Genomic DNA, 25,007 nt, shown 5'->3' on the forward strand with positions numbered 1-25,007 from the left:
GACGGTCGGCTGAGTATCTTCTTTTTGTATTCTGACTGCTTAGTTCATAGGTTCATAGGTTCATACTAGGCTATCTGCCCAAGGGCATTTATAAGCCTAGCCCATAGTTATTTGGCTTTCGCCACCCCCTTTAGTTTGAATAAAACTATATTATTTTATTTGCTGTGTGTCTGTCAAGCAGTGACACTGAAGTAAAAGGGGGTATCTCGATCTCTCATCCATTGGTCAAAGATTCCTCTGAACAAGGCCAGCAGTGCTCTGCCCTCACATGTACCGGGTTTTTGTTCACAGCATAGGAGTCTCTGGGTGATGAATCTAGCCACTCCACTCTATTAATAACCGTGTCAAGGTTTAAGAGTTTAAGTCCTCCATGGTTTGTCTTCTGAGGATCTAGATTTTGAAGGGTATTCATCATATTCATCAAATCAGGGGGCCTGTTATGCTTATATAACAGGTCACCTCTACCTCTGCGGTATGAGACTGAGAGTGCTGGAGTTCTTTCAGTCAGGCAGCATATTTTGAGATTTTGATCCTTTTTGTGATTTTTTTGAGGAACTTTGGGCTGCTCCAGCTGCTGCAGGTGTCCTACTGGCCTATCATTGTAATCATTACAGGTCGAATAGGTTCCTGTATGGGGACGTGAGGGAATGATCGGTGACCTCCTTGATCTAGATGTGATCATGATCAGGTGGGCAGATAGAAATCACTTCCTGACTGTTCAGCACGGCAATGTGTCAAATGAAAGCCAACTGTCAACCTGGGTCACCAGATCCCTGATGACTTCTCAATTCTACTGTGCATTGATGACTATTTCTGCTAGGGTGTGGTATGTTTTTACTCCCTTTTTTTAAAGTGGCATTAACCTTTTCTTTTAGGCCATGGCTCTGGCTCATGGCATTTTGGCATAGGAGGTTATCCTGGCACCAGTTATCCAGGTATCTATGTGTTTCTATGTGTTTTTCACTGTGTCAGATCTGTTTTCTTTCATCTGATTACCTGTTTACCCTCCTGCACAAACTTTTGTAAAGTTTGTGAAGAAGTAAACCCAGGACTGGACTGAGGCCTGTGGGACACTGACACTGACACCACTTGAGTGTGGGACACTGCCACTTCTCCATGACAGGCTTTCTGACCTGACATAGTTTGTCCAGCATCTCTTACAATGTCTCTTCTGTCATTTGGATGAGTTTTTCATGATGACTGAATGGAGGATAACTGAGTAAGGTATTGTTCAAGAAGGCCTGGATGGGTGCCCTTCCCTCATGGCTGGCCTTGGTGGTCTAATAGGCTTTATGGAAGTTTTTTAAAAGGCATGGTATGCCTGACAGCTCGAAAAGCCAACAAGAAAGTCTCGAAAAAGTTGGATCCATTATCTGCAACTCCATTCGGATCCATATTTATGAGTTCCATTATGATCTTGTTATAGAAGCATTACCATGACTCTCCACCATCGCTTTGGTGACTGCCATTGTCCATGGATGCACAGATAAGGCTTTGGAAAGTGGTGGGCCGCCCTTGAGGCATTAGAAACACAAAACATCTAACCTCCTGGGCGGTTGTATCCTCATTGAGCCCGGAGACTCTCAGACACCATAACTCCCACGGGTGGCTGAAGTTTTTTTGTTTTGGAGAGCAGTTCTCACCCGAGCACATCATGCTGGGGAGATGAATCCTTTGGTTCCTCCTAAGTTTTTTCTCACCTGGGCGTTGTAGATGTTGAAATTGTCTTTTGCTCCTGGTATAATGTTGTAGGTTCAGTAATCTTCAGTAGTTTGCACTGAAACAGTTTTGCCTGAATGTTCTCAATGTGTTCTAATTCAGGTATCTAAGGCCTGTTTTAGAGTCCTTCTTGGCTTTTCTGGGAGTTTTCTCCTAGGTTTTTTACTCAAAATTTGCCTCTAATTTTTTGTCTTTTGAGAGTTTTTTTTTTTCTCTTCAAGATTTTTGCTTAGTTTATTACTATTTTGTCTTTTTTTGTTGTAGAGCTTGTTTATAGCTGGGGTCCACCAGCTATTGATTTCCAGAGTTTGGCTATCCTTTTTTGTTGTAGAGTTTGGGGTTGCCTGGGGTCCTGAAGCCTCTTCCCTGCTGGTTTTGTTTGGGATTTGTTGTATGAGTTGCAGCTAGCTGGTTTCCAGGGCCTTAGAAGTGACCTTAAGTGTTGAGAAATGAGTTTTTAGGGTTTTTTTAGAAGCTTCACTGTGGTCTTTTTATTTCAGTTCAGGGGTGTAAGTCGGCTTTCGATTAGTTTATGCCAGAATCTCTTCAGTGGAAGGTATACTTCCAGTGTTCCATTGTGAGGGTGATGTTCGTGATGATGAGATCTGTGGTTTTGTGACTAGTTGTTTCAGGTGTGGAGGTTGTGATCCCAGGAGTTTATGAGTAGGATCACTGAGTTTGGCTAGAGAGTTTGGGCTTTTTTAGGTAGTGATGCTAGAGTGTATGATGCAGTCAAGACAAGATCAGCTATGAGTGTTTTGGAGAGGAGATGGTGTTTCATTGTTTTTAAGTGGTGTTCCTGAGTAGGAATGATGGTGTTGGGAAGCATCCTTCATTGGTTTGTTTTCAGCCAAGGTAGCATGAGTTGCTAGTCTTGGATATGGTTAACCTGCTCGTGTTTGCTGATAGGGCAGAGGTGTGGGTGTCCTTTAAGATGTTCCTTGTGGTCTGAGTGCATGGAAGCGTTGTTTTGGGGCTTGAAGGTGTGATATGAGGTTTTATGCCTATGGACTGGGTGCTCATGATGGTTTGAATGCCGGTTTCGTGGCCGCCACATGAATCAGGTTTCTCAACTTGGAAGGGCCGAATAGTCGTGCATCTTGAGATTGGTGACTTCGTGCATAATGAGAGCATGAGTTTAGGTGAGAGCTTCAGATTGTGCTGGGGTTTTGGTAGGTTGCCAGGGCCAGAGGTAGGCACTCAGGGGTACTAACCCATTTTTTATCCTTTTTGTGTTGGGCTGAGCAAGCCGCAGCCTGGCGGTTACCTTTGCCAATGTCCAGCATGGGGAATTGGGCAGCCAGGTCCCGTAAGGCAACCCCTGCAGTGAGGATTGCCAAACTTGCGTCCTTGCTTAAAACTGGGTTTTTGTATCATCATATGTCATCCCAGTAGATTGTGGCTAGGGGATCACTGAATTCTGCCTACTGTTAAAGGTCAGGGAGCTCCGATCACATAGGTCCGCAGTTGAAGACATCCTCAGATAAGTACCCTGTTGGGGACCCTCCTTTCTTGTTTTAACGAATGTCAGAGAAAGTTAATAACTGTCTTACCTGTGGAAAACAGATTCTGCACCGTGATTGTCACTCCTATTGTATTACTTGTTTGGGCCTTGAGCACGACGTCCCTAATTGTGTTCTCTGTGCTTCTTTCAACCCACGTACCATATGCCGTAGAGCTAGGATTTTGTTCATGCATTTCGGAGTTTGGCCTACGTTCGTCGATATGGCATTTTCTGATCTCCCGACTTCAGATGTTCCTAAGAAGCGCAAGGATAAGGACCGTGACAGGCTTTGGGTCAAACAAGCCGACGACGTCCCTGTTAAGTTGGTTGTCAGCCCAGTAGTAGTAGTGAGGTGCTTTCTTTGCCCCTGCAGTCCCCGGATGTTCAGCAGCAGGTGTCTGCGGAGTCCTTTTCTGAGTCCTCCATACCGCAGGCTTCCATTTCATCTTCTGACCCTCTGCCAGTCGCCGCCTCTGATAGGCGCCGGCTTCTGAGGCCTCTTTTCTCTGCCCAGAGACCAGATCCAGACCGACAACCTTGATTCAGACTTCTGCGGTGGCTAGGCCTCCTGAGTCCCTCCGGCTTTCTAGCAGGCCATCCTGCCGAAAATCTACTCCTAAGCAGGCATCGGTCTCCCCTCTTATGCCTCAGGTTCAGATGGTTAAAATGGCTAGTGATCTCTTGACCCTTATCAAGGGCTCTCAGCCACCTCCTTCTAAAAGGATTAGGGAATTGTCCCCAGAAGCTTTCTCTGCCTCAGACTCTGAGGTTTCCAGCAACTCTGCTGATGAAGATGGAAACTCTCCTCTTTTTTTCTGGTTTTGAGGATTCTGATGCAGAAGACTCCATTCTTCTGCCTCCCCTCCAGAAGATTTTTCTTTTGGAGATACTCTGCGGGCCCAGGGTTTCCTTTGGGGGGAAGGTTAGCCATGTTTGCAAATGTCTGGTTCACCATCACAGACGACAAGTGGGTGCTCAAAATAGTATCCCAAGACTACAAGTTCTGCATTCACACCTTCCTTGTCCACCAAGCATACCCAGATATCCCCCCAAATCAAAGGGCAGAAGCAGAAAAACAAGTTTCTTCTTTACTAAACCTGGAAGCAATAGAGCCAGTTCCTGCACTACAGAGTTTCTACTCAAGGCTTTTCCTGGTTTCTGAAAAAGGGGGCACCTGGCACCCTATTCTGGATTTTTCCATTCTAAACACTTTTCTGGTTATCCCCAAATTCAAAATGCTCACTCTTCAGCAGTTGCTGCCAATGCTGGCCAAGGATTCCTGGCTGGTGACTTTGTATCTCAAAGAAGCTTATCTGCACATCCTGATAAGGGAAAGCTGCAGGCAGTTCCTTTGCTTCAGGGCAGGAACAGACACTTCCAGTTCTCTGCACTGCCCTTTGGCTTATCTACTGCTCCCAGAGTTTTTACCAAATGCCTGGCTCCAGTCATTGCTTTTTGCAGGCAAAGAAACATTCAGATTTACCCTTACTTGGACGATTGTCTTATTCAGGCAAACTCTCCAGAGCAACTTCTAAAGGATTTGAACTTTGTAAAGAACCTTCTCACCTCTTTGGGCTACACCATCAATGAAAAGAAGTCAAAATTGGTACCCACCAGTGAGATTGTATTCCTGGGAGTGAGCCTGAACACAGCCGCCCAGATGGTATTCCTCCCTCAAGAGAAACAAAAAGATCTTTAGAATTACTTCAAAAATTTGGCAAGCATGACCCAGCTGTCTGCAAGGCAATTCCTGCAAGTCCTGGGATTCATGGCTTCATGTATTCTGATGATTCCATATGCTAGATTGCATATGAGGAAAAGACAATGGTACCTCAAAAACCTTTGGTGTCAACACACTCAGGATTTAGACTTGATACTTCCTCTGATTCCCTGCCTGCAGACGGTGTTCCTTTGGTGGGCGATGGCCTGTGCACAGAACAAAGGCCTGCCTTTCTATCCACATCCCGCCAGCCAGACTCTCACCACAGATGCCTTGGACTACACTTGGGGAGCACATCTAGAGGGCAGATGCATTCAGGGGACTTGGAACTCTCAACAGGGTCATTTGCACATAAATCTGAAGGAATTGATGGCAGTCCAGCGAGCCTTAATAGCTTTCAAACATCATCTCTCTCTTGGTACTCTTCTGGTCAGGACAGACAACACCACAATCATGTGGTACATCAACAAGCAGGGAGGGACGCACTCTTACCCCCTGTGCAGACAAAGCATCATACTATGGTCCATAGCAGCTTCCATGGGCATTCATCTGACAGCTCAGTTTCTTCCAGGAAGGCTCAACACCTTGGCAGACTGGTTGAGCAGGCAGGTACTGGATCCTCACGAGTGGCAACTAAACAAGACCATCTTCTATCACATCATTCAGTGTGGGGGCACTCCCCAGGTGGGATCTCTTCTCATCTCCAACCAACCACCTTCTTCCAAACTTTTGAACCAGGGATCATCACAGCGAAGCTTGGAAGGTGAATGCTCTGTCCTTCCCCTGGACACAGCTCTCGATCTTTGCATTCGCTCCTCTTCCCCTTCTTCCCAGAGTGCTGTTAAAGATAAGGGATGAAAAACCAGGGGCCATCATCATAGCTCCAGACTGGCCCAGACAACATTGGTATCCACTACTTCGCAGTTAAGGTAAGAAAAACTGAGGAATTGGCATCGGCTGCTATCTTTTGTACCTGACTTCCTGACATCAGGCCTAAACCGAAGGCAGCCTACATCATATACCAAGGACATTGTATTCTGGCCGACTGTGGGCTACTGGGAGCCAGATAACCCATTTTGTAGGACTGCAACAGTGAATACACTCGAACATCTACATTTATGGTAAGTGTACACAACTGTACTTTCTGCAATCTTAACATCATATGTTGCAATCTGGCTGGAGCTGAATGCATAGGCTTTCTCAAAATAGTAACTAGAGGTTGGCGGTCTTTTTTGATATGGATAGGTCTGCCATAAATATAATCATAGAACTTCGAACATGCAAATACAATTGCCAAGAGTTCTTTCTCTTTCTGAGCATACTGCATTTCAGTTTGGGTTAGAGATCTGGACACACAGGCAACAGGTTGACTCTCTTGAAGAATGACTGCACCAAGACCAAATTTCGAAGCATCACAGGAAAGAGTAACTAGTTTGTGAACATCATAGTATCTGAGAGTTGGTGGACTGGCAGTTTTCTTTTTCAAGACATCAAATGCTCTTTGGTGGTGTTCCAACCCTGACCAGGATACATCTTTACTTGTTAGCTCTCTAAGCAGTGCTACTAGTTGGCTTAAGTCTGGAATGAACTTGCCTAGGTAGTTAACCATGCCAAGAAAGCATTGAAAGGCTTGAACATTGTCTGGAGCTGGCATCTCAATAATGGCTGTTTGCTTGGAAGGGTCTGGTCATAAGCCTGAATTGGTAAACAAATGACAAACATAAGTAACTTCTCATAACCCGAACTTGCACTTCTAAGGATTCAGCTTAAGATTCACTTGAGCTCTTTCCAGAACTTTCTCGAGGTTTCTGTCATGTTCAGCTTCATCATTACCCTCCTACTAGAATATCATCTACTATAATAACACATGCTAACCCAGAAAAAATTTGCTCCATTGCATGCTGAAAAACTTCACTGGCAGAATTTATCCCAAATGTCATTCTCAAAAATCTCTACCTACCAAACGGAGTACTGAACGTAGTGAGCAGCGAGGATTTCATGTCAAGCAAAATTTGCCAAAATGAACTCTCTGCATCTAAGACAGAAACAACAGTGACATTTGGCATCAGAGCCGCAACTTCTTCGACTGTATGCATTGGATGATGAGGTCTTTTCAGTGCCTTGTTCAAATCTTGTGGATCAATACATATTCTGAGATCATCTGAACTTTTCTTATGAGCTACCACCATGGAAGATACCCATTCAGTTGGATCATCGACTGACAAAATTACACCTTGCTGCACCATTTTGTCTAACTTGGCTTGGACTCTGTTATGCATAACTACTGGAACTTTCCGGGCTGGTCTGAGAACTGGACTGGCATCTGGGTCTAACTTCATGGAATACACAACAGGAAGCTTGCCTAGTTTCTCTTTGAAAAGATCAACATAGGTACAGAAAATATACTGGGCGAAATATGAGCAGTGGTCTTTCAGACTAACATGATGAACTTCCTTATTAAATGAAAGCAGTTCCATTTTCAAACTCTCTCTGAGCCCTAATAATGACTGGATGTGCCTTTTGACCACATAAGTAACAAGTCGTAGCTTATCCCAGCAGAGCAACATGGAAGTACTACTGAGCCTTCCATTTGAATCTCTTCAACACCATAATCAACAAGCTTTGCACACTTTGCCAAATAAAGCTTCTCACCAGCACATATTCTAGCAAATGTTTCTGCAGGCATAACATTGCACTTTGAGCCAGTATCAGCTTTGAGCTCTATGGGTTTCCATTTATCAGAACAGTACAAAATACTTCACTATTTGCTCATAAATCAAATGCATTGACTGTTTCATGAAGCACTGACACACAATCCTCATAAAAAGTAGGGTTTCAGCTTTCTAGTTGATCAACTTATTTCAAATGTTTCTCCCTTTTAGGCTTATAATATCTTCCTCCACAATTATGACAGTTGGCTATGAAAACTAGGTGAGGGCCCATTCTTTGAGTTTGCTGACTCACCCTTATGCTTCACTGAGACTGTGTGGTTTCTAGAGCAAGCCTTAGAATTTGCTAGAAAGCTACTGTGGGATTTCCTTGTGAATGTTGCAGGGTTTACAGTTGCAGCCATGTTCTTGGGCCTGTTTCTGTTAACCACTTGCTGCATACTGTCAACGTGGGCTTTAGAAGTTACTGGAAGTATGCATCTTTCATTTGCAAGCATATTTGTGTGCTTTTCTGTTAAGCTCATATATCTGACAAATCTCAATGACCTTATTCAAAGCCAAATCACTGTCATGAAGCGAAATCTTTCTCACAGCATCATCTTTAATACTACACACACGATTGTCTTTTATCAATTCATCCTTTAAGTCACCAAATCTGCACGTTTTTGCTTTGTTTCTCAAATCAGTTACATATGCTACAAAAGTTTCACCAGGCATTTGATCCCTTGTGTAAAATAAGTGCCTTTCCATTGTAACATTTGTTTGGGGGTGAGACATTTCTATAAATGTATGTTTTAAGAACTCGGGGTCCTCCCTTGACTCAGCCAGTACAACTATTTGATGGTTTTCCCCCTCTCCTGCAAAATGAATGCTCCCTTTCTATGGCTTTTGAACCAGCTAAATTAAGCAGAATAAATTTCTTTGTATGGTCATCTTTATCAGAAAAGCATCCTGTATGGAAATATTGTACTCTTGCTCAAACACTCTCCAGTTGTCTGCAGTATTTTTGTCAAACACCAGTGGAATTTGTTTCAGAAATCCATTTGCCATGCCAACAAATTATGCCCAAACACACTGAAAAATATGGTCCTTGTAATTATGTACGAACATGTACACAACCAGCACTTGTAATAACATTCAGATGCACAATGAACTCTTCAAAATGCTTTACTTTGTGAAATATGCTCTGTAATGGCTGTATTTTGTGAAATAACTGTACTATAATACTGCACAAATATGCAAACACTTTATACACTTCAGACAACTTGAATAACTTTGATTAATGTGAAAAAGTAGTGCTTAGTGGAAAAAAAATTGGTCATTTCCCTTATTTTATTCATTTTATGCAGTTCAGATTTTATTTCAAACATTTTCTATCACTGTACTGCACTAAAAGAGCTAAAATGTCTTGAACTACCACAGCTACTTAACTATCACCAGCTGGCCACAGCCTACAATATTCTCAAATATCCTGAAAAAACCCTCATTATCCAACTTACTTACTGTCTATACTGCAAACCGGTACCTAAGATCTAGTGAAAAATCTCTCCTCTCCATCACCAAGGCTAACAATAATGCAGGGAAAGCGCTCTACTCCCACACCGTTGCCAGAAATTGGAACTCTCTTCCCTTATCTGTGTCCACTGCCCCCTCCACATCCATATTCAAAAACTACCTCAAATCGCATCTTCTTAGTAACTGGTTATGCCCTTGTATCACATAACTCTACCTACACTGCTATTAACTCCCCAAACTCCTCTCTGATCACATGCTGGATCTCTGATCCCCTGTAGGCTTGGTCATCTGAATGGGTACTTTTAACTGTAGAATCTTACTTGATATATTTAATGTATAACTGACATTGCCTTTTTACCTATGTTCTATATCTTCTTTTACCTGGAGTGTTTTAGTAATTTCTTGTTATATTACTATGCTCAGCATACATGATGTAACCTGTTTTGTGTATTATGCTGGATGTACTGTATTTGTATAACTTGATGCCGGAGCTTTTCTCCCCAGGCCTCCGCTGAAAATGGACCTGGTCCAGTCAAAATTTCCTAGTTAAATGTAAAATAAATAACTTCCCATAGTTATTTTGAATATTTCTGTTAATATATCATAATATCGAATATATGTTACTTAGAAATTCCTTTAGAGTGTTCTGAATGCCTCATTTCATATTTTGCAAATAAGACATTGCTTGAGCAAGTTTTAATACCTGAAATTTGTTTCTGACCTGTTTTGCAAGTTATACCTGCAGTAGGGATGATTCACGCATATATATTCCTCCAGTGTTAACTGAATGCCTGTTGGTCTCAAATTGATGAATCTGGATTCCCTTCTGGCCACATGTCCTTTTTAGACATGCCACTTCTGACACCATGTTGCTCATCCCTCCCTATTATAGATGACAAACAGGCGGGGTAGTTCGTTTATATGCTTTATTACACAGAAATGCATCAGGATGGATAGCAGCTTTGAAAACTATAAACAAACTGATTAATACACAGACAAGACAGACATACATGCTTACATCTCAACAGCTTACTACAAAATGGCAGGCTCACACGTGCTCAGTATTTATACACATGTGCAAGCCCCTAGAAAGCTTCTTAAAGCAGTACACACTCATTGATTTACACTCATTGATCTACTTCCATCATCACCAGAATTTGTCATGGGGCTTGTAATACTGACTTCTGGAGTTTCTTTTTTTATGTAACTGATTTGCCCACTATTATCTGCTGTTTCTTTTTAGACAGTTGCCTGCTTACCTTGTTTTGTACCTGGTTGCATTCATATCTTTCAGCTTCTTCACTGGTTATACGTAAGATATCTTACTAAGTCATTGCCACTGCTAAAATAAATGCACACTGTAACGTGCCTTTGTCCATTTTCTTCTTCAATTTGTGTGCTTTAAAATTTGCATAGCCTGTCTGTTATTCCATACTGCTTACTCTTCACAGTGACAAGTGTTTTCCAGAAATTTAAAGGAGTTTTTATCAACCAGCAGTTCTTAAAGACTTGCACACAGTGATAACGTGTTTTCCTTGGTAGATTTAAGCTGTCTACTTTCTATACTGCATGATTAAGTAAACTACCAGGAAGGCTCATCCAAGTCCTTGGACACTTGACTATACATGCCATGTAACAAAATGGCTTTATCTGTCTTTCTGTTGCTAACCTTTTCTGAACTGTTTGATGTTGGGCCTAGGTGGCTGTCTTTGGATTTCCTTTGTCTGCTCCTGATGACACATTCTGGAAAGGACTTTTCTTTGTTTTGTGAAAAACAGAAGAAATAATCAGAAAGGATGGTTATAAAAATCTCTTTGTCACCCTTAGTATCTTCCATAAAAATCTATTTTATTTACTTTATTTAATTGTTTGTTAAATGGGTTACCAGCCCAGTCCTCAAGCCCTTTTCAGCCACAACCCAGCTCAGGAAATTTATACATTGCAAAACATATTCAGTAACAGCAATATTTACAAAATGCAAATAATGCTAGATTACAGAGAACATATTACTGTATGAGCAAATAAATATGTTGTGCAGAATATTTTGACTATTAGCAATTGAGATCAGGTGAGCAGCCCTTATGCAGCAGCTGTGCTAGTATGCATAAACATGAAAAACAGAGAAAAGATTCATCGGCTAATTTACAAGGAAATACATAATAATAAATTAACAAGTTTTGCCGTGAAACATAGTTTGCTTAAACAAGATGAACACATAGCTCCTATTGGTACTGTATACCAGTTAAGGAATTTCAGAAGCACAGGTAAATAAAATTAACTGAGATATGCAACAATAATGTCTGAAACTTTTATTTTCAAAACTCAAAGAAACTGTGAAAGTGGAAAGGTAAGTTTAGGGTTGCTGTTTAAATCAATTTAGCAAATTTCTTAAGAACATTAAAACCATTTGCATTTCTAGAAAAACAGTAAGGATGTCCATCTTTTGCGCATAAAATTAATTTAGACCTTGGCTAGTTCATTCCATCTTGCTGAGCATTTTAAGATTATTTTTATCTGGGTATGAACTGTTGCATAATTATGAGAGATTTCCTGGCTTGCTTTGCAATCAGATAACTGCAGAGTCCATTAGTAGTGTACTGTTTATTTGGTAGTGATGTAAGAGTAATATATATATATTTTTTTTTTAGTATAAGCTGGCTGTAATGACAAAACTGGCAGCAGACCTAAGTAAGTTCATGCCAGTGAAAGCTGAAGAGGATACCAGCAGCATTTTGAGATCACCAATGCCTGGAACAGTAGTGGCAGTTTCTGTTAAACCAGGAGAAGAGGTGAGAGTTAAACTTCTCTTGTTACTTCACAAAAATTGTTTTTTTTATTTTGCAGCATTGACTCATATTCACTCCCTTATTTATTTATTTATTCATTATTTATTTTATTTTACATTTGTTGACCAGGAGTGTCCAACTGAGCTAAAGCCGTTTTCAGCAGAAGCCTAGGGAGAAAAGCTCCAAAAGTGCATAAAAAAAAAACATTTCAAACAGCAAATAGAGAGATTCAGTATTAGAATAACATAAGAGATATATGGGAGGCTACAATTGTTACTACAGAAATTTCTAAATTATCCAGTATACATAAAAAACATTTCAAACAGCAATGGAGACATTCAGTACATAAAAGATATTTTGGAGGCTACAATTGTCTTTACAGAAATTGCAGAATTCTACAGTACTATAACCAAAAACTCTGCATAACAGTTAAACCATGGAAAGTAAGATATTTTCGTTTGAAAGTATTTGCTAAACTAAAGATCTATGGGTGGAGTCCAGCTACAAGTTTAGGGAGTTTTGTAGAAAGTAATTGGATGTAAGTTATTCATGCTAAGTATTATGTTTTAAGTAAATGGTACTAGGTGGGTTGGTTGTGTTCAGGGAGTGACAGGTCCAGCGTTTCTTAAAGTAGTCTTTGGTTGGTAGTTTAAATTGTTTAGAGTTTGCAAGGTTCCTTATTTCTAGTGGAAGTTTGTTCCAAGCAGTAGAGGGGTGGTAGCTATATAAGTTGCAGCCAGTCTTAGATTTTGGTTTGTGAACCTGTGATAGGTCTTGGGTTGTACTTCAGAGGTGTCTGATAGAAGAATAGTGGGATTTGCGAGATGTTAGAGCTGGGCAGAAAGCTGGTTGATATAAAATGGAGTGTATAATTTGGAGCCGAGATTGGAGAAGCAAGTGAGGTAGTTTGAGCCAGTTCAGGTATTTTAGGGAGAGACAGTGGTGAGATTCATAAGTTTGTTGAGCTGCAAATCTGGCTATCTTGTGATAGGTTGATTCTAGTTTGGTAAGCAGGGAGGAGTTCAGATTTGTGAGTATTTGGGAGCAGTAAGTTAGACAACATAAAAGACAGGCATGAGTAAGAGTTTGCCTAGCTTCAGGGGTGAAGAATTTTGTTATTCCTATACAGGAGTCCTAGCTTCTGATGGGTTTTTCTGATGCAATTGTTAATGTGTATGTCAAATTTTAGTTGATCATTAATGGTTATGCCTAGTTGCTTTGTGCTAGATTCAACTTCTGTAGGAGAATTGTTTAGGGATGCTATGGAGACGGAAGATTTGATATGGTTAACAGATTTAGGAAGAAAGAGTAGTAATTTTGTTTTTCTAAGATTGAGGATACTCTGATTTTTTTGTAAGCCATGTCTCAACTGAGTTAAAGGATGATAGGAGTTCAAGAGGGTGAGTTTGTAATAGTGATGACTGTAGAGTCATCTGCATATTGCACAATGGTAGACTGAGAACAAGTGGAATAAAGTGAGTTGGTGAAGATATTAAAAAGTAGAGGTCCAAGAATGGATCTTTGGGGGACACCTCTTTTTACTTGGAGGGGGGTAGATAGTGCAGAGTCCCATCTAACTGACTGCTGTTTGTCTGTAAGATAGTTGGAGAACCATGCTACTGTGTCAGGGGAGAAATTTAAGTCTGTAAGTTTGTTGAGTAAAAGTGAGAGACGGTGTTGAACGCCTTTGAAAGGTCTAGGAATGGGCAAGGTATGAGTTTGTGATTGTCTTTGGCTAGAGTAATAGTGTTGAGAAAGGATAAAAGAGCTGTGGTGGTACTATGCTTGGGGCAGAAACCATGCTGTGTAGGAGTGAGTAGTTTTTCTTGTATGAGATAATGCATATCTTGTTTGTGTATGCATTTCTCGAGGATTTTAGATAGAGGGGATAGGATAGCAATAGGTATAAAATTAGAGATTTTTGTGGAGCTACCGCCTTTATGAATAGAAAGAGTGTAGAACTGTTTCCAGATAGATGGAACTTTAGATTCAGAGATGGGGCGATTTATTAGGATAGATACAGGCATAGCAAGAGAGTGGGCAGCAGTCTGGAGAAAATTTGAGCGAATATTGTCTGCAGATACAGAGCATGGCTTGAGTTTATAAAGAAGAGTTTTGATATAGTTAGTGGGAACAGGTTTGCGAGAGAAGGATTTTACTGAGTTAGTTGAGGGAGGTTCTGTGAGGTTGGGAGTCTTGTTGAGGGGTTGGGGTTAAATAGTTTTGAAACTGATTCGATAACATAAGTATTAAAGGTATTGACAGTCTGTTCAGGGGACTTGTAAGGACATGGATTTGGTGAAGTTGGGTTGCCAGGATGTAGTATCTGGTTTATAGCATTCCAGAATTTTTTTGGATCAGATTTTAGTAGAAATCTTTTTTGTCTTTGTTGATGATTTTTTTTTTGTTAGATTTCGAAGCTCTTTGTACTTTTGCAAGTCAGCTGGAAGTTTGGATTGTACCCATTTTTTCCAAGCCCTATCTCTGTTTTTTTATGAAGGTAGGGGTGGTTTTAGATAACCAGGCTGAAATGTTTGTTTTTATTCAAACTTTTCTGGGTGGAGTTAGGGAATTCAAAATGGTAAGAAAAGTTGAGTTGAAGACTTTCATAGCATCATCTAGTGGGAGCTGTGTAAGGAAGTACCAGTTAACTCTTGAGAGAAGGGTTCTAAATGTATCTGGGTTAAAGTTGGAAAGTTTACAGCAGATGATAAGTCGGTGAGGTTTCGAGAGAGAGGTGGTAAATCTGAGCAATTTTGTAGGTGAGTGATCACTCAGGGAGTCGGGTAGTGTTTCTGGATTATGGTATTTGCTGAGATTTGAAACAAATATCCAATCTATCAGGGAGCTTGGAGAACGAGAATTATTAGTGTGGGTAGGTTGAGAGATTAGTTGTGTAAATCCATAAAGATTTATATGAAGCTGAGAGTTTGGATTGCTGAGGTTCTGCCAATTAATGTTTACATCCCCAAGGAGGATAGTTTCATTAGATATGAGAGTATATTTTCCAGTAGGGGGATGTTGTCCCCTGGTGGAGTATATATGGTTACTACTGTAATGGTAGTATAGTCATTGAGTTTAAGGTTTGCTGCTAGTATTTCAGCAGGTGTAAAAGAGGGAAATGGTTTCTTAGGATGGGAAAGAGTGAGATTGTTAGAGTAAACTTTGGCTACACCACCACCTTTTTTCTTTAAGTGGTCTTTCCGAAGTATATTGTAACCGGGAGGGAGAATGTCTTTGTCCTGATTTTGGGGTTTAAGCCAAGTTTCAGTTACAGAGATCATGTCTGGGGGCATGATAAAATACCCATGCATGAAATTGGCTTTGTTAAGGATACTTCGAGTATTGATAGAAAAGAAGGAAATTTGTTTATGTGACAAGGGTGATTGGCTGGAATTGGTAGAGGTATTTTGTGAGGTGAAAGAGTTAGTAATACGACCAGGATTTGGATGTATATTGCAAGATAAGAGCAGAGACCTTGGGAAATAGTACTATTTCATTTTTAGTGGGTAGTTGTTAAGGTATCTTGCTTTATTCTTAGCTGTTAGATGGTAGAAGGGAGGGATTTTTATTTTGGGGAGTTTGTATATTCATTGGAAGGATGGATGAGGAGATGACTAGTGGTTACTGAGGGTAAGAGAATTTGTGTGAATGAGGGTAGGTAGAGACTTTATAGGTTGGGGTTAGGAGTGTGGGAGGTGATGTCATAGTGAGTAGGAGGAGTAGTGGGGGTAGGAGTAGGACAGAGATGATTGAGATTGGCATCTTTTAAGAGGTGGTATAGTTGTGGAAAGATAGATCAGGTTAGTGTGACTAGGGTGAGAGTCTAGGAAGGGATAATAGATAGTCTTGGGATGAGTGGTATTAAATAAGGTGTGTAGTATAATTAAGCTGTGATTCGACTATGGTAAGTTGAGCATAGGCTGTGGGAGTTAGCTTTTATACAGGTAGGGGAGGAGTTTGAGGGTGGGAGGAAATGGTTGTTAGGTATAAAGGAGATGATATGGGGGGGTGGGTGGGAAGCGAAGTGAGCCCGAGTGCAGCTACACCAAAAACGAAGGATGCAGCAGAAGCAATCAATGAGTATGAAACTAGTAGAGGGAAACTCTGTTATTTCAAGATAGAAAAGTATTTGCAGAATACTTTCCGTTTTAAACTGTCCTTGTACTGGGGGCATTTAGAAATAGTGGGAAGGGGCTAAGGCAGTAGATGATATTTCATATACAACAATTTTATATTAAAAAGATCATCTTTAGAGCCGTGGATGGGGAGGGTAGATAGGGTTCAAGTCGGGGAGAGGAGATGGCAGGGCATTCATGGTAGTGTGCTCACCGGGCCTCTTTAGGTATACAAGGCTTTTAAGTTTCACTTTTATGGTTTGATTTTGTTTAAATTTAAAAAGGCAATATGCCGTTTGCCGTTTATAGTTGGGCAATCATTCTTATGTGCGGCTTTGTCATGTGCAAGCACTGCCTTTACTTACAGTTGCTTTCAGAGTGGCTTTAGGGGCCTTATTTGGTTTTGTTGTAATAACATATTAAAACATATGTCTCAACTGTTCAGAATTTTTCAGAGTCCAGATTTTTCCCCTCATATTTTTGTTCTAATCCAAATAAAATATGTGGTTTTCTGGCATATCGCTGGTTTGAATTCACATAATGACAGCCATTTGAGTTTCAGACTTCATAGCCTTCATAAAATCCAAATCTAAGAATAAGAAACCAATTCCACCTTTGAAAATGTGGAAAAAACAACTCCAGAAAGAAAGCCACCCAACACACTGGCTTGGAAACACCATAAACAACTTTATTTATTAAGCTTTTAATTCACAAGAAGCTTTTTGTCGGAAGAATAAAAAAAGACTTCATCAGAATGAAATGTTTCACCCAAAGTTCACTTATATAAGAATATATTGATTATTTGGTATCCAATAGAAAAATTACAAAACACCTTGTTAGATTAAAGAGCAAACATGAATAAAAACATCTCTAAAAATAAAAAAAAATATTTTGATGATATTCATTTAAAAACCTTTATGGTTGGAAATAATTAAGATAAAATTATGTATCAGTGTATTTAAAAATGTTATGTGTATGTTATAAAAAAATCACACACCCAAATAAATGTAAATATGTATGCAAACACATAAAAAGACATATAAAAATATAAAAAATATATAAAAATTGTGTATATGTATAGATGTATCAAATATTTTTTCCTATATGTTGTTGTTACATTCATTTTAACCTGCTGAGGTAAAATCATAATTTATTGGCTTTTTGCTTTAATACAGGAACTATAGAAGTACATTCATTGATACTGGGAAGTTTGTTGAAGCAAGTTGTAATTGCCATTTAAGCTCTGTTCGTTCAATTTAGTCTTCCCATGGACCACCCCTTGGTTTATATATTATTTACTCTAAAATAATAAATAAAATATGTTTAAATCCCATGCATACAATTGAATGCCTATATAAAGCATTTTTTATTACATTTTAGAATGTCATACTTATGTTTGTAAATATTTTTTTTAGTTACCTTTCCGCTGAACCAACGTAAAAGGCTGGACATATGGAACAAATTGCCAAGTATATTATTCCCTTAGTTAAACAATTTCCATGTTGTATTAAAACAACAGATTTTAAACTGTTGTTAAGTTGGTTTTGTTGACATTCTAAAATGTATTTACATTGACTACAGCTCCTGCATCTTTTTGTACCTTTTCAACTTTTCACTTTTAAGTGTGGATTCTTCATTTCTACAATACTTTTAATGTTGCTAGCTCTTATATAAATAAAAGTTGGTTTTGTCTTTTACAATATTAGATCCTATATTATGCTGTAAGGTTAGAGCTTTTGAATAGTTGGTTTATCTGATCTTTTTGATCAAATTTCTTTTGTTGGTGGTCAGTGTTGTTAAAACATTCCAAGGGCATTTTATTATTATCTAAATTGGTATTGGCATTTCTTGGAGTGTCAAGACCAATCCCCAAAAGGGGGCAATATCCCTTTCCCATTCTCTGGTGATCTTGTCACTAACAGATCTTACCAAAGAGGTTAGATATTGTCTTTCAATAAAAATATTTTCTAACTTAACCCTCTCCATATCAGATAATTTTCTGTCAGAAACCATACACACCAGCCTTGCTAATTGGTCTTTTATAGTGCACTGTGGGAATGATACATTTCATTCTCATGAAGTCTGTTTTTATTCTTCGGATGATAAGCTTTTTCTGGATTAGAAGCTTAATAAATAAAGTTGTTCATGGTGTTTCCAAGACAGTGTGTTGGGCAGCTTCCTTTCTGGAGTTTTTTCCTACATTTTCAAAGGTGGAATTGGTTTCTTATTCTTAGTTTTGGATTTAGTGTGCTTCTACATTTTTATTGTGCCTGTCTTGTTTTGTTTGGTCTTTGTTCTTGGTTTTTGGCATGGAAGAAGTGGTGGAGCCAATGATTGGGGAGCCTTAGCTTACTCACCCCCAGAAGTTGTAGTAAAAGACACTGCAAGTATTCTCTTTGTGAGTGGCTCTACTCAGAGCATTTTGGATATTACAGATGAATTAACAAAACTTATTGGTGTCCCTATGGACTTTAGCAACACCACGCAGCTTGGTGGTTTTAATTCTAGAGCACAGAGAGCTTAAAACTGGCACAACATTTCAGGGAAGAGCTCAGACATGAACAGCACATTTCCTGTGCAGTTGAGCAGTCAACCACAACCAAAAGCAATTAAAGAGAAAGTTTTAAATCATGAAACATTTGTTCAACAACCGAATATGAACAATTCTTTTAATTTTAACAGTTGATTGAACAGAGACTTTTCATTCATGGCTGAACACCACCACAGGCCAACAGGTGGTGAAAGTGAAAATTTAAAAGATTGGATTTATATGTTAGAGAAAAAAAAATTTTGGTTACAGAGCATACAACTAGACAATTTGTATTTAAATTAATGTATACGTGTTCGTAGAATACCCCAAAGTTTAAGATAAAAGTTTCCAAATGGTGTAGCTCCAGGTACTAGGTTTCATCAAGACTTATTTGAACTGTTCAATAAGCAAGGACATGAATTATTGGCTCTTATTGTGCAAAATAACAAAAATAATATTGATGCATTAATGGTAGAATTGGATGATTTTTCTAACAAGATTATAAATGATTTGTTGTTTCTTGCTTATACCATAGAATTTGATAATGTGTTTTCTCATGTCAAGTAAGATTAAAGTTAGGAAAAATAAAAAGTTTGCAAGGGATAAGCTACATTGTGAGATGGAAAAAGCTTTCCACATTAACACCAAAACAACATTATCTCTTTGCAAGATTTTAACAATACAGATAGTAATACACAGGGACATGAAGTAGGTCCTAATTTGCCACCTAATGAAGAGGTATTCAGATGTGATGAAAATGATTATATCAGCTTTGATGCAGCTGACCGTTTAGAATTCCCACCCTTCTGGGGATCGGAGAGACTTGCAAGCAAGGTAAAACCCCACCATGAGAACAACACAAGTAATTGTTTTATTTGACAACCTTAGCTACACAAGTGAAATATTAAAAATTTTACTTGAAACTGGATCTTATACTTCACCCTCTAGTAATGAGGTAAATGTATCCTATTTTAAAATAGATCAATACTTAGAGGACAGCTTACTACAACATGCTTTGGACTTGACATGTACAATTTTATTAAAAAAAAAAAAAAACAATCCAGTAATGCCAGTCATTTTTGGAAACCCAAAAATAAAGAAGAACTTAATTAATCCCCATTTTAAGCCATTTGTATTGGCAGCAGGCTCAATACCCATTTGCAGTGATGGTGGAAAGGATGTTAAAACCTATACATGACCTAAAGACACACATGGTCCATGATTCATTGGATTTCCTGAGGAGGATAAAGTCTGTTTTCTGGGACAAAGACAGTCTTTCTAACCGTGGACATCATAGACCTTTTTCCATGCATTCCCCAAGATACTGGGCTGGAATTATTTCATGAGGCACTAGTAGGCTTTGATTTTTTTACAACAGAGTGAACTAGTTTGTTAATGAATTTTATGGAAGTAGTATTAAAGAACAATTACATTTAGTTTGAAGGTGACATTTTTAAGCAGGTGCCTCCATTTTTGCAAATTTGGTGCTGGTGTCCTGGGAAAGATGATACATGTTTACATCTGAATATAAAAAATATGTAAAACTGTATTTACGATTTTTAGATTATATATTATGGTCAGGAGAGCTGGTGACCATCCCAGAGTTTATCAGTTACATCAGTCAGTCTACACCTTTCTTTAAATTCACCCACTAAATAGATGTGAACCAAATAAATTACCTATATACAACAATTATAAAACAAATATTAGGTTTTCATCTAATATTTTAGGAGACCCATGTTCTCAAATAGCTATTTACATCATAACAGTGCTCACCCCTTCATACAAAAGAAAGGTTTGTCAAAGGCCAATTTGTAAGGCTGGCACTTATGGTCTCTGACAGAAAAGTATTTGATATGGAGAGGGTTAAGTTAAAAAATATGTTTATTGAAAGACAATATCTGACCTCTTTGGTAAGATCTATTAGAGGTGAGATCACCAGAGGATGGTGAAGGGGATACTGCCCCCTTTTGGTGATTGATCTTGACACTCCAAGAATGGCAATACCAACTTAGATAATGATTAAATGCCCTTAGAAAGTTTTAACAACATTGACCACCAACTATTAAGGAGCCCTTACCTTACAGTATATAATATAGGATCTAATATTGTAAAAGACATAGTAAACAGGTATTGATGCATCTTGACTAGTGACGACAGGTTGAAAAATTTTGTGGGACCAAAACCAACTTGTATTTATAAAAGAGCTAACAATATTAAAAATATTGTAGAAATGAAGAATTCATACTTAAAAGCGAAAAGTAGAAAAGGTACAAAAAGATATGGGAGCTGTAGTAAATGTAAATATATTTTAGAATGTCAAGAAGTCCAACTTAACAGCAGTTTAAAATCTGTTTTCTCATAAGATGGAAATGGTTAGGGTGGCCGCAGTGGTGCAGCAGTTAATGTTGTCGCCTTCCAGCAAGAGGCTCTCCGGTTCGATTCTCGGCTGGGGTGCTTTATGTTCGGAGTCTACATGTACGCACTGTGGTCATGTGGGTTTTCTCCTGGTGCTCCAGTTTCCTCCCACATTCCAAAGACAATGCAGTAGGTAGATTGGACATTCTAAATTGGCCATAGGTGAGAAAGGGTATGGGAGTGTAGGTGAGAAAGGGTGTGGGAGTAAGTGATATGAATGAACTACCATGGCAGAGCTTGCTACCCGGTGGTGTAAAACTTGGCTTGAGATGATTGTCACTGCTGAAGTGACACCCCGACCCCATATGAAAAATGGGAAAAGGGGGTTGAAGATGGATAGATGGATGGAAATTGTTTAACTAAGGGAATAATATACTTGGCAATTTGTTCCATCTGTCCAGGTTTTTAAATTGGGAAAATGGAGAGGCAGCTAAGAAAATGTATTTATGAACATAAGTATGACATTCTATGATGTAATCAAAACAATGCTTTATATAGGCATTCAGTGCTATGCACGAGATTAAAACTTTTTTTATTTATTATTTTGGAGAAAATAATACATAATCCCTGAAGTTGTCCATGGAAAGACTACATTGAACTAAGAGAACTTGTATGGCAATTAAGGCTTGATTTGGCATACTTCCCAGGTATCAATGAATGTAGTACTATATTCCTGTATTAAAGCAAAGAGACAATAAATTATGATTTTACCTGAACATGTTAAACTGAATGTAAGAACAACATTTAGGGAAAGATATTCGATACATGTATACACATTTTATATGGTTTTTATATGTCTCTTTGTGTTTGCATACATATTTACATTGGGATTTTTTATAACACATACATAACATTTTTAAATACATTGATACACAATGTTATCATATTTATTTCCACCCATAAAGGTTTTTAAATGAATATCATCAGAATAATGTTTTTATTTTTAGAGATGTTTTTATTCACCATTGTTCTTTAATCTAACAAGATGTTTCATAATTGTTGTACTGGATATGAATTGTTCAGTTAATACATTGTTATATAAGTGCACTTTGGGTGATATGTTTCATTCTGATGGTGTGGTTTTATTTTTTGGATGAAAAGCTTCTTGTGAATTAAAAGCTTAATAAATAAAGTTGTTTGTGGTGTTTCCAAGCCAGTCTGTTGGGCAGCTTCCTTTATGGAGTTGTTTTTTTCCCCGCATTTTCAAAGGTAAAATTGGTTTCTTATTCTTAGTTTTGGATTTTGTGTGCTTCCACCTTCTTATCATGCCTGTTTGTTATGCTTGGTCTTCCTTCAGAAAATGCATATTAATGCAAATGTTTCAGTGATTTTCTGTCTCTGTTGACACATTCCTTTTGGCTTTGTCTATAGAGTTTTTGCAATAAAAGGTTGAGAGGTATGCATTAGAAGAAAATAGTATAGACTTTGATGACAGATAAATATGATATTGCCTACCCTTTCTGCCAAAATCCTTACCTGTTGGATAAGCTGTTAACCACAGCTAGCATTCTGCAGTTTCTATCCCATCTCTGCTGCCTTTTATGTTGTGTGTGTCTTTTCTTGAATTCTTCCATTATTTTTGAAACCAGTATTTATTAGGAAGATTGGTCAATCTTTACATAGCTGTCTTGAAAAAATACTTTTTTGCATGGCTTTTTATTTATTTCTATATTAATTCATTCACCCATTCTTCCAGCAAAAAAGTGTAGTGCATGGCACACATGCCTGTTTTCAGACTGGATTTGGACTGAGCATCAAAGTATGGTAAAACATCATAGTATGAAGGACCCCATCTCAGTACAGTAAACCTTGGGTTATTCATGTACTTCACGTCTTAGCAGCAACAGAAGTGACTATAAAAGCTACATGTTTTACTCGGATATTAGTTTTTGCAGGTACTATGGACATCATCCTTCATTCCCCTGCAAAAGAGGTGATGGTTTGCCTTATTGAAGAATACAAGTGCAAAACCAGAAGAGATTGTACAATTTGACTCTTGATCCATGAAGACCTGAAATTTTAAGCTAGATTCAGCAAACCGGGTTAAAAGAGGCAAATTATTTTATATGCGGGACAGGCCACCACTCCTCTATGCAGGGGTACCCCTTTACTTAATATAACCAACTTCAGTGCTACATAGCCTTAGGGTAGGTTATAGATTCCTTAATTTCGTGATTGTTCACTGAATCCAGATCTTAGTATTGGGTCTGAAAGAAAGAGACCTGATGAGACCAACAAACACTATTAGACCATGCAGGTTTTAGCATGATATTCATCTGTTATTTAAACAATTGACAAAAAGAGGTGACCTTGCAGCTTGTTTATCACAGCATACTTAATAATGCAACAGAGCAATTCCATTCTGGTATCTGAAAGTACCACAGTACCAAGAGTTCAGTGTACAGAAATTTCTGAATGCTAGTTCTCATTATTCTTGACTTTATTTTGTACCACGTAAAATATAATACTTTGAATCAATGAACAAACAGCAAGAAATGAACAACGATGAGGGAAATGTGTTCAAATGGCTCGTGTCTTTCTTAAATGATTGAAGACCACTATGTGGGAACATAATAATCAGCAAAATATGGTGTCATTTTCATTGAAGTGCCCCAAATGATAACCAGCTTTTTTGTCATCTTAAAATTCTAGTCAGTACACCAAGGAGTAAGCAGAAGGGCTGTCACTGCTTCAGGAATGTACTCAGTGAGCAGCTGTAGTTTGATAATAGTCCTTGTCATGGGACACCTCACAGAGTGCCCCACAGATGAGTTACTTTTATTGAATGTTGCACTTGTTGACCAAAGCTGACAAGTCAAATTTTATCAAGAGGTATCACAGATTAAGGGCACATTTCTGTGTTATTTATTTATTACTTTTGTTGACCAGAACATTGTCAGCAGTGACCTGATCTATTTAGGCATCAGAGCTGGATCCAGCACTAGGCAACTTAGGCAGTCGCCTAGGGCATACTGAATTTGTGGGCCAACTAGCAGGAAGGAGGGGGTCACTGGTCATGGGCTGACATAAAACTTACATTTTTTTCATTAAGAATGCATTCTGCATGTGTTGCATTTCTTCTCCAAGATTGCACACAGAGTGCATCTTTAGTAGCATCTGTATGTGCATTTTTAGTATGAGGCATGCACATTTAAACATTAGAAAGGAGTGTGAATTTTTAAGATACAAGTGGATTATTGCTGCTGCTGTTACAGACAGGTCAACACAGAAGAAGGGAGTGTGTGTGTGTGTGTGTGTGTGTGTGTGTGTGTGTGTGTGTGTGTGTGTGTGTGTGTGTGTGTGTGTGTGTGCGCATGTGAGATGCGTCAGTCAGGGATGACAGGTTGATTAACTAATTCAGCCTTGAACTCTATACCTTGAATATAGGATCCTAGAGCCTGAATCCTCTACACAAATTGTCATCAGCAAGTGCATTTCAAGGACTTTTGGGTTTCAGTGCATTTCAAGGACTGTTGAGTTTTTGTGCATTTCAAATAATGCTGAGTTTCTATGCAGTTTCCAGAAATGCTGAATTTCTGTGCATTTTCAAGGAATGTTGAACTCAAGGAAAGAGAATTTTACTGTTGCCCATGCTAAGTCTGTTTTCAATTTGTAACTGTTTTGTTTAGCAAATGACCATTAGCAGTGTTTGTGCTATAAATTGTAAAGGCAATGTTAGTAGCACAACAGGTAACATACTTGCCTTTGCTGCAGAAGGCTGTGATTTCTACTCCTGTAGCATGTAGATGGAGTGCTGATATTGCAGTAACCCCCTTAAAGGGGGTAGGGAGTGCTGCACCCCTGAGTGTGTACTTCTTTGGATGAGATGCCTAGTAACTCTGAACCTTTTTCCAGTTTGACAGCAACTCCCTATTGTAATATTACCAGCTTAACAATTTTTTTTAAATGTAACATGGGCATTTTATTTTTCAAGGGCAACAGACTCTGAATTTGTACATGAAACACTGAAATGTAAAGTTGTTTGCCAGCAGTAACCTCTTCATTAGTTATAGATCTCTTTAATGTGG

At 38.7% G+C, this 25,007-nt stretch overlaps 1 protein-coding gene across 2 annotated transcripts in view; it reads left to right on the forward strand.

Moving 5' to 3' along the window:
* The window catches only part of PCCA (propionyl-CoA carboxylase subunit alpha), a 4,227,722-nt gene that overhangs the window by 3,983,438 nt on the left and 219,277 nt on the right, over window positions 1-25,007 (forward strand). For both annotated transcript variants that reach the window (XM_044071233.1, XM_044071234.1), the window contains one exon: window positions 11,776-11,916. In XM_044071233.1, coding sequence (XP_043927168.1) covers window positions 11,776-11,916 — 141 coding nt within the window. The remainder of the gene's footprint in view (window positions 1-11,775; window positions 11,917-25,007) is intronic.

This window comes from Protopterus annectens, chromosome 5.part0 (assembly GCF_019279795.1).
Source record: "Protopterus annectens isolate FY-2018-M chromosome 5.part0, PAN1.0, whole genome shotgun sequence".
NCBI classification, from domain to species: Eukaryota; Metazoa; Chordata; order Ceratodontiformes; family Protopteridae; genus Protopterus; species Protopterus annectens.